General features: G+C 27.3%; 1 protein-coding gene across 12 annotated transcripts in view; it reads right to left on the reverse strand.

The window, feature by feature from the left end:
- LOC111691012 (RNA-binding protein Musashi homolog Rbp6) overlaps positions 1-14,013 on the reverse strand; it is a 275,440-nt gene that overhangs the window by 9,233 nt on the left and 252,194 nt on the right. For 11 of the 12 annotated variants that reach the window (XM_046953188.1, XM_046953186.1, XM_046953197.1 and 8 more), the window contains one exon: positions 5,209-5,441. In XM_046953188.1, coding sequence (XP_046809144.1) covers positions 5,209-5,441 — 233 coding nt within the window. Of the gene's footprint in view, positions 1-4,594; positions 4,659-5,208; positions 5,442-14,013 lie in introns of all 12 variants that reach the window. The other variant, XM_046953187.1, reaches the window with a different exon arrangement.

The following is a 14,013-nucleotide window of genomic DNA, read 5'->3' on the forward strand; positions in this document are numbered from 1 at the left end:
TCCTGTCCACCTAAAATTACATACCGATTGAACATGAATTCCAAAAGTTTGAAAATCCTACACAACAATTCCATCATTGCGGTTGGCTGTAAGGAAACGTGTGACGGTTGTGCTGAACTTTATAGTGCTGGTGAAAACAATTTGACCTATAGTCAGTTCAAAGATTAGGCTATAGTTTAAAACATTATTCTATAGTCCAGATTTTTGTCTAGAATATAGTCCAGACCTTTTTATTTTATCATTTATGTGAAGACTTTAGTGTATTATATTAATCTTTATTTATTAAAAATTATAAATTACACATTTGTCATAAAATGTTTCTTAGAAACCTAAATGTTTTTTCATAATTGTGTCAACGCTACATATAATGATTAAGATAAAAGGAAACTTCAAAAACCTTATTTAATAAATAAATTTTTGATTGGTACTACCTTCTTATTTTTACCACGAATTTAAGTATGTAAGCCTCCATTAAAGGGAACTTTTTTTTGTTTTTCAAAAAATACTTTTTGAGTTTTCTATAAGAAACATTAAATTAGGTATGTAGACCCCGGATTATGTGAGAGCACATAAAAGGGGTACTTTTTGGTACTTTTTCGTTCTACGAATGGTAATTTTTGAGTTTTCTGTAATATTGAACCTAGAAATATGAAATTAAATATCTAGAGTCGGAATTAGTTGAGAACTTCTTGGTAATTTTTTGTTTTCCAAAATGTACCTACTTTTTGAATTTCCTACAAAAATTTAACCTAGAATATGAAATTAAGACGAGAATACATAAAGGGGGACTTTTTGATATTTTTCATTTTAAAAAAAGGTACTTTTTGAATTTTTATAATATTGAACCTAAAAACATGAAAATATGTATGTAGAGTCCGGATTTTTCGTTCTAAGAAAGGTACTTTTTGAATTTTCTGTAACATTGAACCTAGAAATATGAAACGGATTATGTGAGAACATATAAAATAGTACTTTTGGATAGCATTTCGATCTACAAAAGGTATGAAATGTCTATAAAATTGCATCCAGATTCTAGAAGCTTAGAGCCCGCATTACATGAGAACTTACATATATCATATATACCAGACTAAAATTATTTTTTTTTGCATAAATAAGACTTATATATTTAAGAAATGCTAGATTGGACTAGATATGATAAATTGATTTCATTCTAAAATGCAAGAAAGTTAATTTTGTGGAAAACTAGTCTTTCTAAACAGTGAAACCACTTCTTTATTCAAAATCTGATCAATATGTCCAATAAAACAAACAAAAGTTTTAATGTGTTTTCTGTGCCTATAATTCAGTTTGACAGTGTATATTCATTATAATAATTATATGATCTGAACTGTTTTTTAGTATTTCTAGGCGTTTAGATATTTTGCAAAATGCCTGTTGAAACAAATTCTAAAAATATGGTTTTTAAACCTCGATGGAACCGTATAATAATGTGTACCAAATTTCATCGAAATCGAAGGAGTTAGTGTTCAAAATCCTATAGGATTTTGAAGTTTACTTTTTTTGTTCGACCTTTATTGAAATTACGCCATATATAAATAAGTTTCGACCAAAAGATTAAGAATTGAGTGGTAAATTTTCTTTTCAAAACTGGACAGTTATACCCACTGTGCATTAGTTCCCAAAGTAAAAAGGTATGAATAAATTATTTATTGAAAAAAATGTTTCTCAATTGGTTTTGTTGTGAAAACGCTTGCTTTTAAATTTAATACAACCTTAAGCGTATGATTAACATAAATGCAATTTTCATAAAATATTAATCATACGCCCAATAAGAATCATGAAAAAACCTAAACAGGGTTTTAACTAAAATTGGTATATAATTGATCATTAAGCTGTCATATAGAATTTAGACTTTAAAGTCATTTCTGATGCAGACTTCATATGAGAGATAGGGCTAAATGATGCCGGTCATTACGAAAACTGACAGTAAATCTACTCTGAAAGCAATTCTGAGCGGATTGGTATGTACTATTGGTGTAGGACAGGGGTCGGCAATCTATGGCTCGCGAGCCAAACGTTGCTCTTTAGTTTCATACACACATTTTATTTATTTAAAAAATATGTATTTTAAAATCATTCTGATTCAATTAACAAACAATGTATTAAAACTAATAAAACAATATACACAACTTTGTAATTCTGCTTTATCGTTCTGTATATGAGAACTAAAGCAAGACAATTAGCTTTTCGCTCATTTCTATGCATTTATTTGCGCTTACAATCGAACATTTAATTTGAGAATAAATCCTCATTGAACCATTTGGAATTGGTATTGGATCTCTAGAAATTCAGTTGATAAATTTAAAAAGTAAAACTTTTGCTTTTAAAGCAAGGCTAAATAAAAAATGAAAGTGTAGATTACTTCTTTGGAACTTTAAACAACATGTTATAATCCAAACTTTCTAAAGCCATACAAAACTACAAACGGACCATTGTATTTGGTCTATGTACAAGTTAATATTGTAAGAAAATGTTTATTTCTTTAAAGTATTAATTAAAAAGTTCCCTATAAACGAATCGGGTATCATATCAGTGATAAGATGTAAATCATGGTCATACGTTTCGAAATTTTAGTGTTTTTCGAATTGAAAATATAGTAATTAATTAATAATGTTTAATGCGTACAGTTAAATACTAAAAACTTGGTCTATTTGAAAATTTTAATCTTTTTTTTAAATTTTATTTTTTTGCACGTTTTGTATAAAAAGGTGCCAAAAAATTTAATATTTTTTAATATTGCACATTTTAATGACACCTTACAAAATTTGGTAAATATTTTTTGTGTTGATTTTTATACCCTTCACCTTCGTGAAGGGTATATAAGATTCGGCACAGCCGAATATAGCACTCTTACTTATTACAACTATACTCGTATATTAGCCTGTTGTATGTTTTAAGTTCGTTTTCGAAAGTAGACTCTATGTGCGTGGTAGGGTCAATTTTGAATCCATCCTTATTGAATTTGATACATATATAGAGTTCTTATAAACTTGTTTATGACAAATTTTACCACTATGCTGGATTTAATATGCTTGTTTTCAGCTTTAAAGTCATTTCCTTAGATCAGTTATGAGCGTTAGAGTAATTTTTTGAAGTAGATCTTATTATGTTCCGATCATCTTCAAATTTGGTCGAGAGATTTTATAAAACTTTTTTGTGTCGAATTTCATCGCTTACTGCTTACTGCATTTTCTAATGGAGATCTAATATGAGTGGTAGGATTAATTATTTGTGGTAAAGTGATTTTTGTTCCTGTTTGTGTTGAATTTCGTCATAACACTGCTATTATTAAGTCAGTTATGAGTGTTAAAATCAAATTTGAAAGATAGATTTTGTTCTTATACAACTTGTTTATGTGAATTTTGTAGCTATACTGCTACTGTTAAGTCAATTATGATCGTCAGAGTAATTTTCTGAAAGGGACCTTTTTTGGGTTTGGTCAATTATGGCTAGATGTTCGCAATACATCACAGTTTGCATAAATAAAACTTGTGCAAAATTTTATCTCGATTGCTGCATAATAACGGACACTTTATACTGTATTATGGCAAATGCCTTTTAAATGAATTCAAAACGTATTTGTTGTCAAAAATCTTAAGAAAGATTCATTGCAGAATTGTCTGTTAGATAATTAAATCAAAATTGTTTTTGTTGCCAATTAATAAAGTATTTGTTTTAATAAATAAACATTTTGTGGCTCTTTTAAAACCCATGCTTTGTAAACTGTAAGAGTTTGTCGACGCCTGGTGTAGGATCATTATTTTTGTTAGAAATATTATCTTTGCTTAATAATGTGTTCTCCAAAATTTTGGATATTGTTAAAGAAATAAGTTATATAGTATTTTTTATAAGTTTAAAATGATGATGTTGGTTTTTGGTTCGTTTTTGAATATAATTTAATACAAATGTTTTTTGTATCCTACTTATAAAGCTTATAAAATTTGATCCACCATTTTTTATAACCCACATACAAGTGACCTTTGGAGAATAGTTTAAACTAGGGTAATCATTCGAATAAAAGTTATTCTATTATTCGAGGAAACAATTGATTTTCGAAAAACACATTTTATTTCAGTATTCCACTAACATAATATTGTAAAATAATAAGTTCTCCATTAAATGTAAAAATCTCCAATATTCATAACGCAGCTTCCGTAAAATTATAAAATATTAATAAAAACTTTAATTTTTTCGAACAGTATACGGATTATTTTGACAAATTAGTCAAATTTTGTTTAATTTCTATGTGATTAAATGAATCTTGTATTTTATTATTTTTTATATTCGTGTTTTTGTCAATTCTTTTACAGTCTCAAAATTTATATCAAAAATATTTAATATAGGTATCAAACTTTTACATTTGTCATTGACATTTCTAAAACGTGCAATTATTTTCAAATGAAAATATTTTCCCCCACCTTTTTATACTAAATGTGCAAAAAATCAAAAATTTTCATTAAAAAAAAATTTTAGTTTAAAGCTTTGAAAAATAATAAAAAGTAAAACATTGATATATATATAATGAAGTTAAATAAAAATATGTATAAAAATCAATAAAATAAAAAAATCCTACCTTGTGCAACTGCTTTAGGATTTCAGTCTTATATATTAGCCATCGCAAAGTTCAATGAATAGATCTAAACGGAAACAAGACGAGAGATAAAAACATTTAAATCAAACACACTCATATTCTTTAAAAAAATTGCAGAAAACATAGGAATAACTGTAATAATAATAAAAAACGCTAAGGAAAATGTTGAAAAAATTAAAAAAAAGAACAAGCGAATTATTTATGGAAATGTAATTGATTTATACCGGTAACCGTTAAACTATTTATTTATCATTGACAATAAGTTAGAAACATTTTAATTATTTAAAACTTAATAGAGGTGACTAATAATAAGATACAATTGTATGATTTTACTTTGTAATAATTAAATGTACAAACAAATACATATGTATGTATGTATGTATGTATGTATGTATGTATGTATGTATGTATGTATGTATGTATGTATGTATGAAGGAAATAGTAACAAGTTGCCTTTTTAATAATATAAGTAGATGTTTACGAACATTTGCAAAACTTATAAAAATGAAATAATTGCACCCTATACATACATTTGTAGTTTATGAAAAGACATGGGTAGATAGTTGTAAGTAATTAATAAATTTTTGTTTACTCACCGGACTATAGTTGAGTGGAGCTCGACTCACGGCAATTGGAAACCCTGAGGGTTGAGGACTGGTAGCTTGTACATAGCCCACATTGTCGGCGGCCGTTGAACTGTACATATCAATGGTGGGCCCGGGGGAATTAGTAGATGGAAACCCCTGCCGTGTAGTAGTGGTATGAGGTGATGCCGATGGAGCTGCAAAAGTATGAGCAGCTGCAGCAGCGGCTTGATAATTATTCATCACTAAAATGGTAAAGAAAAAAGTCTTATTAAAAAAAAAACTAAAAATGCGTCACGTTATACATATATAGTATGATAGGTATTTTGTTTTATTCCAAAGTAGTCAGGTGCTGTTATTTGCTTTTATTTTAAGTACTTATGTATAGATAACATCTATATGTTTAAAAGTATCTAGCTGTGATAACTTTTAATCTTACCTCCTTATAAGTGTATCACAGCAGGTTATCGTATCCTAAAGATTGGTCATATTTGAGACTTTGAAAAAGTGTCTGACGACTTCGAAATTATATAATCTGAGTTATACATATATATGTATCTTTTTTCTTTAAGAAAATTTTTTAATATATATATATATATTAATTATTGCACACTTTATATAATTAGTATGTAAAACAAATTTTATTTGACTAATTTTCCTAAAATTTCGAATACTTGTGTGCAATAATTAATAAATATTTATTTTTTAACGGTGATTAAATTATTATATATATATATATATATATATATATATATATATATAATATATATATATATATATATATATATATATATTATATATATTATATATATATATATATATATTATATATATATATATATATATATATTATAAATATATATATTATATAATTTAATCACCGTTAAAAAATAAATATTTATTAATTATTGCACACAAGTATTCGAAATTTTAGGAAAATTAGTCAAATAAAATTTGTTTTACATACTAATTATAACAGTAAGAACATGTTTTTATAAATTTATATCTTACATTCTGACATAAAATATGAATGCCTTCGACTATCTGCGAAGTTTTTCTACAATAAAGCTACAATATGTTAAAAATTAACATCTCAAAAATTCAATACGCGGGACCGAAAATAATTGTTGTTTTTTCTTTTTAATGAAAAGGTTACGCAAAAAATACCTTTATTTTATTTAGGGACTTTTAACCATTATCATAAGGTTTATATTATTTAGGTGTCCGTAAGCAATTAACATGAGAAAGATATTTTTTTGGTTATGAATAACTGTTATTTAGCAATCAATATTTTTTTGGTTATAGATAACCAAAATTTATTCTTTGGTCCATATAAATATTAACGAAATTTAAGGACACATTAATTTAAATTATACTTTATTTATAAAATGAATAGACATTTTTTGATAGACATTTGTTTGAAAAAAATATAACCAATAAAATTTTTTTGGTTACGATAATTATTATTCGTAACCAAAAAAATATATTTCTCTCGGGTATTGGTTTCGACGACCAAAATCAAATAAATCTTATAATAATGGTTAATTACAACACTTATTTTAAATCATATTTCTTATAACCGTTAAGTCTCTGCTTAATACTTTTGTTAGATTTGTTTATAATGTCAAGTGTACAGATCATATATCCTCATATATACAGCAATTTCTTGGGCTTTCATTTAGTGACTTTGTGAAATATCTTAATCTAAATTTTTTATAACGTTATTAGAAATGGTTTTCCTTTAATCTTATATAAAAAGTTTGTATTCTTGCGGTCTTCTAGAAATCCGCAAGTTCATATTCCTAGAATATTTAGACTTCATTTTTAAAGGTCATTTGTGGTGAGGATTTCGTCCTAAACTTCAACTTTATTCTGCAAATTTGACTTACTTGTAGTCGTTAGTAAGATTAAAGACTCAACTATAATGTGCATAAGAAAGCTTAAGAAAATTTCAAAACCAAACGAAAAGTCTCTCATGTACTTAAGATTATGTTGCACATAGGTCTAGAGGAACGCATTTTATGGCCAAAACTCAAATAGCGCAATTACTTTTTTGGTACTGCAGTGATGAAAAATTCTAAAACGGACTTTTGTTTCTTGGAAAAGCGACTACACATTAGACCACGATAAAACAAAAGTAAAAAGACGGACAGACGGACATAGCTAAATTCTGATCCGATTTACAGTACAAACGCGTAATACTCTCCCCACTATAGTGGTGTGGGGTATAACAAAGCGTTGAGAAAAGTGTTGATAAAAATATAAACAATCAAAATTAAACCAATATGCTTTGAAATATTTGCCACCAATTTTAATATATCTTGCCCGTTTAGATAAAAATTTACGTTATTAAAAAAATATGACCACAATTTGTTCAATTAAGAATAAAACAGAAAAGATTAAAGTGTTGAAAATAGTGAAAACTACTATAAATTTGCATTTTCTGAAGAAAAAACTTTTATAGAAACAGGTTTCTATATAACAGACTATTATACAGAGATTTTTTAATATAATAAACGCTTATAAGGTAAATTTCTGAAGAAAAAGGTAAATTGAGCCGACAATTTAGCAGCCGCCGATATTTTCTATAATAAGCCGCCTTCTCTTGTATCATAGGCTTGTATCTCTGGTCAGCATTTGGTTGTGTCGTATATTCATACATTTTTCTTTCATATACAACAGGTATGAAGTAAGCAATTTAGTTGTTTTGTTTAATTACCATACTTATATCTTCTTTGCAAAATGAATATATGTATATGTATATAAGTATGTATGTTTTGAGTATACGTATACGTATACCCAATGCAATAGCAAATAACAAAGCAAAAATGAATGAAATGATGTGTAAACACTTAAAGTTGTTGATTTTATGAATATAAATTTTATTGTATAGAGATTATAAGTAACAAATTCTTTTTTAAAATATTGTTACTTTTTGTATTATATTTGTCAGTCATAATTTGTTGCTATTTCTTAATAATATGATTTTTTGTAAAAAACGACCGTAATAAATTTCAAATTCTTAGAATTTACATTCTATTTATCACATGATTAATAGAAATGCACCAAGTGTTACCAAAGAACATGCTCATTTTTTGCCTTTATTGTTATTTATATTTTATTTACACGCATTTTCGCACAGCAATACTTAAAGTAAATAGTGTAAATCATAATATCCTTAATACTCGTTTATTCGTTTGGGTATTTTGTTGAAATATTTGAATAAAAGAAATTCCCAACATAATCTTTGTTTTTATTCATTTGAGATCACACATAGCTAGCGTTCCTTGTATTCAAAAATTATTACTTGTTTCTTACATACTCATTGTCAATCTCTGATGTGAGTTGCTTAAGCTGTCTTAAGTTAGTATATTATAGTTAGGCCTTAAGATTTAAGATCTCCTAATTATCAATCCTTATGATCGATTTTATTACTATCTTATGCTTATTTGTAATACTGCTGATTAGGACCAACATACATTTTCGATATTATTTAATTTAGGAATTTGAACTTATGGCTGGAGAGCCAATTATGTGATTTGTATTGTAAATTTTAATTATTAGTTTTAAATCCTTTTGTGAACTCAGGATTTTTATTTCTAAGTAATACATATTTATATTTTGCTTTTTAAGGGTTTTGTATTGCCATATAATAAATAAAAATAAAATAAAACAAGTAAGAAATTATAGTCGGGCGAGGCCGACCATATAATAACACCTGTTACAAAAAGTAAAAAGGTAATTAACCTTCCCTCAGATATACTTTAGGGGGCTTTTTATTGGGGCTAGAGTCAAATGAGGCCCTATAATTAAGGTTCTATAGTTGAAACGAAAAGTCGACTTTTCGACTTATGTATTTAGTTAAAAGTTGAGTTTTTAGACTCTAGACTATAGACTTTAAGTATTTTATAAAAAGTCGACTTTTTCCGACTTCTTTCGACTTTTTTTTTGACTTTTCGACTATTTTTGACTTTTTCAAGTTTTCAACTGTTTCCGACCATTTTCGACTTTTTCGACTTTTCCTACCTATAATTATAGAGTACATAAGGGTCATAAAGGCTAGTATAGAACTTGGTTTTGCGTGCGTTTTGTGCGTTACAAACATTAGCGCAAACCCAATATACCCTCCCCACTAAAGTGCTGTAGGGTATAAAAATATCATTCAACAAATCGCACACACATATCCAACGTGCATGGCCAGATTTAATAAAAGTTGACAGAGAGCTTTGTCTTGCCGTCTTATTTAAAGGACTTATAAATCCTATGTACGCTAAACAAGATATGGATCAGTTTTTACAAAAACATACAACTTCACATGCTACTACATATATGTCGAAAATTTAATTTTATATGTTTCGTTGCAGACTATTTTTTATGATCATAAGTTGTTTTATTTAATATTTTTAAATCTCTATGTGTGCTACACTCAAAAAATTTGTACATTTACTGTTTGTAGTTTATTCAAAAAATTTTCTGTAAGTTAAAAATGAATGAAAAAACGTTTATTTTTCGAATAAATTAAATGTTTAAACTTTTTGGGATGTTGTTAAAAAATTAAACTATACAAAAAATGTTTTTTGTAAATGGATTGTTTTAAAATTAAATACCGCGATTATAGAAACTGTAAGTATTTGTTGACAATTTGAGAAAATGTTTTAAAAAGATCTGTTATTATCAATAGTTTTTTGAAATTATGTAGGTTTGGGATAATAATGGACAAGATTTTTCTAAGGAAGTTAAGGTAAAAATACTTTTTTGTTTTATCCCATATAATTTTAATTTTAATATATTTTACAATTTGTAACATATTTTTTTGGGAATTCGCAACTATCTATATCGAGAGAAGAGAGAGCTCTTACCTCCGATAACAGCAAATACAACGATGTACATCACATTTTTGGGATTATGTGTCAGTCACATCGAAAAGTCATGATAGGTTTTTAAATCCAGTATAAATAATGCCAGTTCCACAACCGAAGCGAAGGAAGACTATTAACGAATGATTGCAACATTCTTCATATAAAATTTTTAATAGCTTATGTAGCACTTTAGTATTATACATATTTAATCTTAAACAAATAATCACAATAAAACTAAAAACGAAAGAGTCTGTTGGATTTTTATTTTGGGGTTTTGGGTAAGAATAAATGAAAAATACAGTAATTTTTACTGTTTTTGTAGGTAAAAAATTGTCATTCAAAAAAACTGAAAAATCTGTAAATTTAACTGTTTTTGTAGGTTAAAAATTGTGAGTAAAAACAACTGAAAAAAACTTTTGTATATACGTAATTTGTTAGTTAAAAAATCAACATTTAAAAATAACTGAAAAACTCATTTGAAATAAATGAAAAGTTTGTAGTCCGTTTTTTAATGATATTTTATTTGTTTAAAATGCTTTTTCAGTTGAATTTACCTACATAATATTTTGTGTGTAGACGACCTTCGGCCGGTCGCAAGGGTTTTCTCATCAGCGGTATATTGGACACCGGTTTCGCTAAGAATACACTCTCTGTGTGTATGAAGAACGTTCGTCCTTAGATCACCTATTGAGGAAATCCTTACTAAGCTAAGTAGGTGTTCGACTTATCATAGACAGGTTAATCCTAGCGTCCGACCGTAGCACGGCTATTTAAGAAATCTTTATTAAGCAAAGCCGTTGTAGAAGGAAATCTTTATTATGCTATTAAACTAAAATGTATTAAACTTGGAAGCCCTTCTCGAAAATGTGCGCGACCTACTTTTTTTAAAAAGGTCACTTAAATCGACTTCTTCCATAATTTGTTATTCTTTAATTTAGAATAACGAATAATAGGAACAGTTTTTTTTCAAACAGTCAAATACTATTTTAATGTTAATTATTACTCATATTTTATTATAGCATTGAACAAAGAATTGTGTTTATATTTTGTAAAACAAATACTATATGTGTTATAATTGAAACAAATTTTACTACTTTTTGCAATTGAAAAAATAATATTTTGCAATGTTAAAACATAATGTTTCCACTTTTAAGCGGTAAGTGAAAGAGATAGTTTCCATAAAACCTGTTTATGTATAATTTAGTTACTATACTGGTATTTTGAAGCAGGTTATGTACGTTTAAGACATTTTCTGATTGGATCTTTATACTAATACCCATAATATTTTACTAGAAATTGTGGGTCCTTAAAAAAATGGTACATATTTTATATAATTTTATGGTTCCTACATCATCTTTTATGTTAGTGGGTATACAAGTATGTTAGCTGATTAAATGCACTCATATTTCTCAACTTAAGCTAAACATATATAATTTTAAAGGCCTCACTTTCAATTGGCTTAGAAATTTTAAATTTAAGTTACTTATAAGTTTATTAATGTGCGCAATCCCATTTTTTATCTTAAGATTTTTGAGATGTTATATTTATCTTCTATTTATTTATTTATTTATTTATTTATTTATTTATTTATTTATTTAAATAAATAAAAACTTTCATTCCTCATTCGTTCAAATAATCGAATAATTTTGAAAACTTAGTCGACTATTCAAACAAAAAAATTGAATTTTTTATTCGAATAATTCTAAACGACACGAATAATTCTAAGCACTACTAATTGACAACCCCAACTATGGTGACTTTTAATACCTTATAAATAATGGTAAGGAGAAGATAATTACTAATTTTCTTTAAGCTATCTAAAATTCTGCAGCAATCCCCTTATTTTCTTGGGCTATAATAATAAGTTTTTATAAAATTTTAAAAAGAATCGAAAATTTCATAATTTAAATAAAAATAACTAATAACCCCCAATATCTGAATATCTGGTTATATTTTATCGTAAGGTTAAATTGACAGTTTTAAACAAAACATCTTTTAACGATCAGAATATTTATAGGTATTTACAAAGAATGATAGCCTAAAGATTACGACGCCATCCTAGCACAATTAAAACGTTCTGCACATGTAGGAGCTCTGACGTCACACAATTTGTGTTTCTATTGGTTAATAATTTTCAGCTATAAATATAACAGTGGAATAATTAATTATTTATATATAATTGATAGTAACCATTATTTTCATTCATTTTGTTATTTATTACAATTTCTTTTATAAAAAATATTTAATAATAATTTAAATAATAAAAGTAAAATATATAAGGGATTTTTTTTTTTTGTTTTAGATTTTAAGAAATCTACTTTATGCATTAAGTATTTATTTCGTTTAATATTTTAAAAATTACATGATGACGAATTTTTATACACAAGACTTGAAAGAATACGTCCGTAAAATTTTGTGGTCGAGAGTTGTTCCATGTTGGAAAAGTAAACACTCAAGTTTAAAATTTCTCAAAAATATGATTGAAATTAGTTTTTTTTTACAACTTTTTGATATTATGAGGGCGACTTACAACTTAGAAAGTCAATTTTGCTAATGTAAGCTGTATACACTTGTTGAATGACTAAAGTCCATATTAAATTATACTATTTTACAAAATTTGCAGTTTTTTGGATAGAATATTATCGGCTCTTCGGTTATGCAAAATGTATAAGTGAGAAAAAGTAGACATTGTAATTACGTGTCCTTCGATGTATATCTCCAAATTGTGCTTTAGAAGGTATTACTGCGGGAGAAGCAGGAAAATGAAGCTGTAGAAAAATCTATAAGCCGTTTGAAAAAATATAACCATTTTGCATTTATTGCAATTTTTATATGGTAGATTTATGTCCGTCTATGTAAACTTTGTAATAAAACTACAGGTCGCAATTCTGAAGATAATTCTATGAAAATTGGTATTGGTATATATTGTCCCTGGGACGAAGCCTTCTGAAAATGGTTAATATCGGTTCATTATTTCATTTGGCTTCATACAACTAAACCCGCCAAATAGAGCTTTTAAGTTCATAATTATGTTTAATATATTCGTATCTCGTCAAAAAGCTGCAAAACCAATGCATTATTATGAAAACTAAATCACATTTAATTCGTACACAGTTGTAGGGTATTATATAGTCGGCCTCGTCCGACTATAACTTCTTACTTGTTTTAATATAAATATTGATTATATTTTCTCACTGTTTACTCCATGTTTTCAACATTTTGTTTACGTTTTCTATATTATTGATCATTTTTACCGCACTTCACTACACTTTTTTATCATTTTATATTTTTAAATGTTATATTTGAGTAAATTTAAGGCGAAATTCGTTACATTTTTCAAGAACCAATGCAATATTTTGTATACCCTACACCACTTTAGTGACGAGGGTTGATGTTTGTAACACACAAAAATATTCGTCCTATACCCACCTTAAAGTATGCCAATCGGCTTAGAATCATTTTCTGAGTCGATTAAGCTATGTCCGTCCATCCGTCTGGCTGGCTGTCCATGTAAACCTTGTGCGCAAGGTACAGGCCGCCATTTTAAAATCGGACCTTTATTTCGACGAGACATTGTAGTTTCTACACATGAAACATATTTGGAAACCTTTAAAAAGGACTAAAAACGTCAGCTAACGGTAAATTATGCTCAAGGCGTATAATACAGGAAGTTAGAGCACCGAACTCTGTATTATCGAAAGTATGATATCACTCTATGGTAAAACGATATCAAGAGTTTAATGCAGACGTCGAACGAAAAAAATTTGGAAACAGTTATACAGAGTACCACATGAAATTAGTACGAGTGAGACGCAATTCTGTCGAAAGCTTGGCGATGACGGGACAGTTGTTCCCCAACTCAGACCAAAATTATGAATGTAAAACATTTCTAGAACGTTTCGTTCATACTATTTTTTTTTTGTAAAAAATTTCGATAATATATATTAAGATTATTGATT

Source organism: Lucilia cuprina, chromosome 5 (assembly GCF_022045245.1).
Source record: "Lucilia cuprina isolate Lc7/37 chromosome 5, ASM2204524v1, whole genome shotgun sequence".
Taxonomy (NCBI): Eukaryota; Metazoa; Arthropoda; class Insecta; order Diptera; family Calliphoridae; genus Lucilia; species Lucilia cuprina.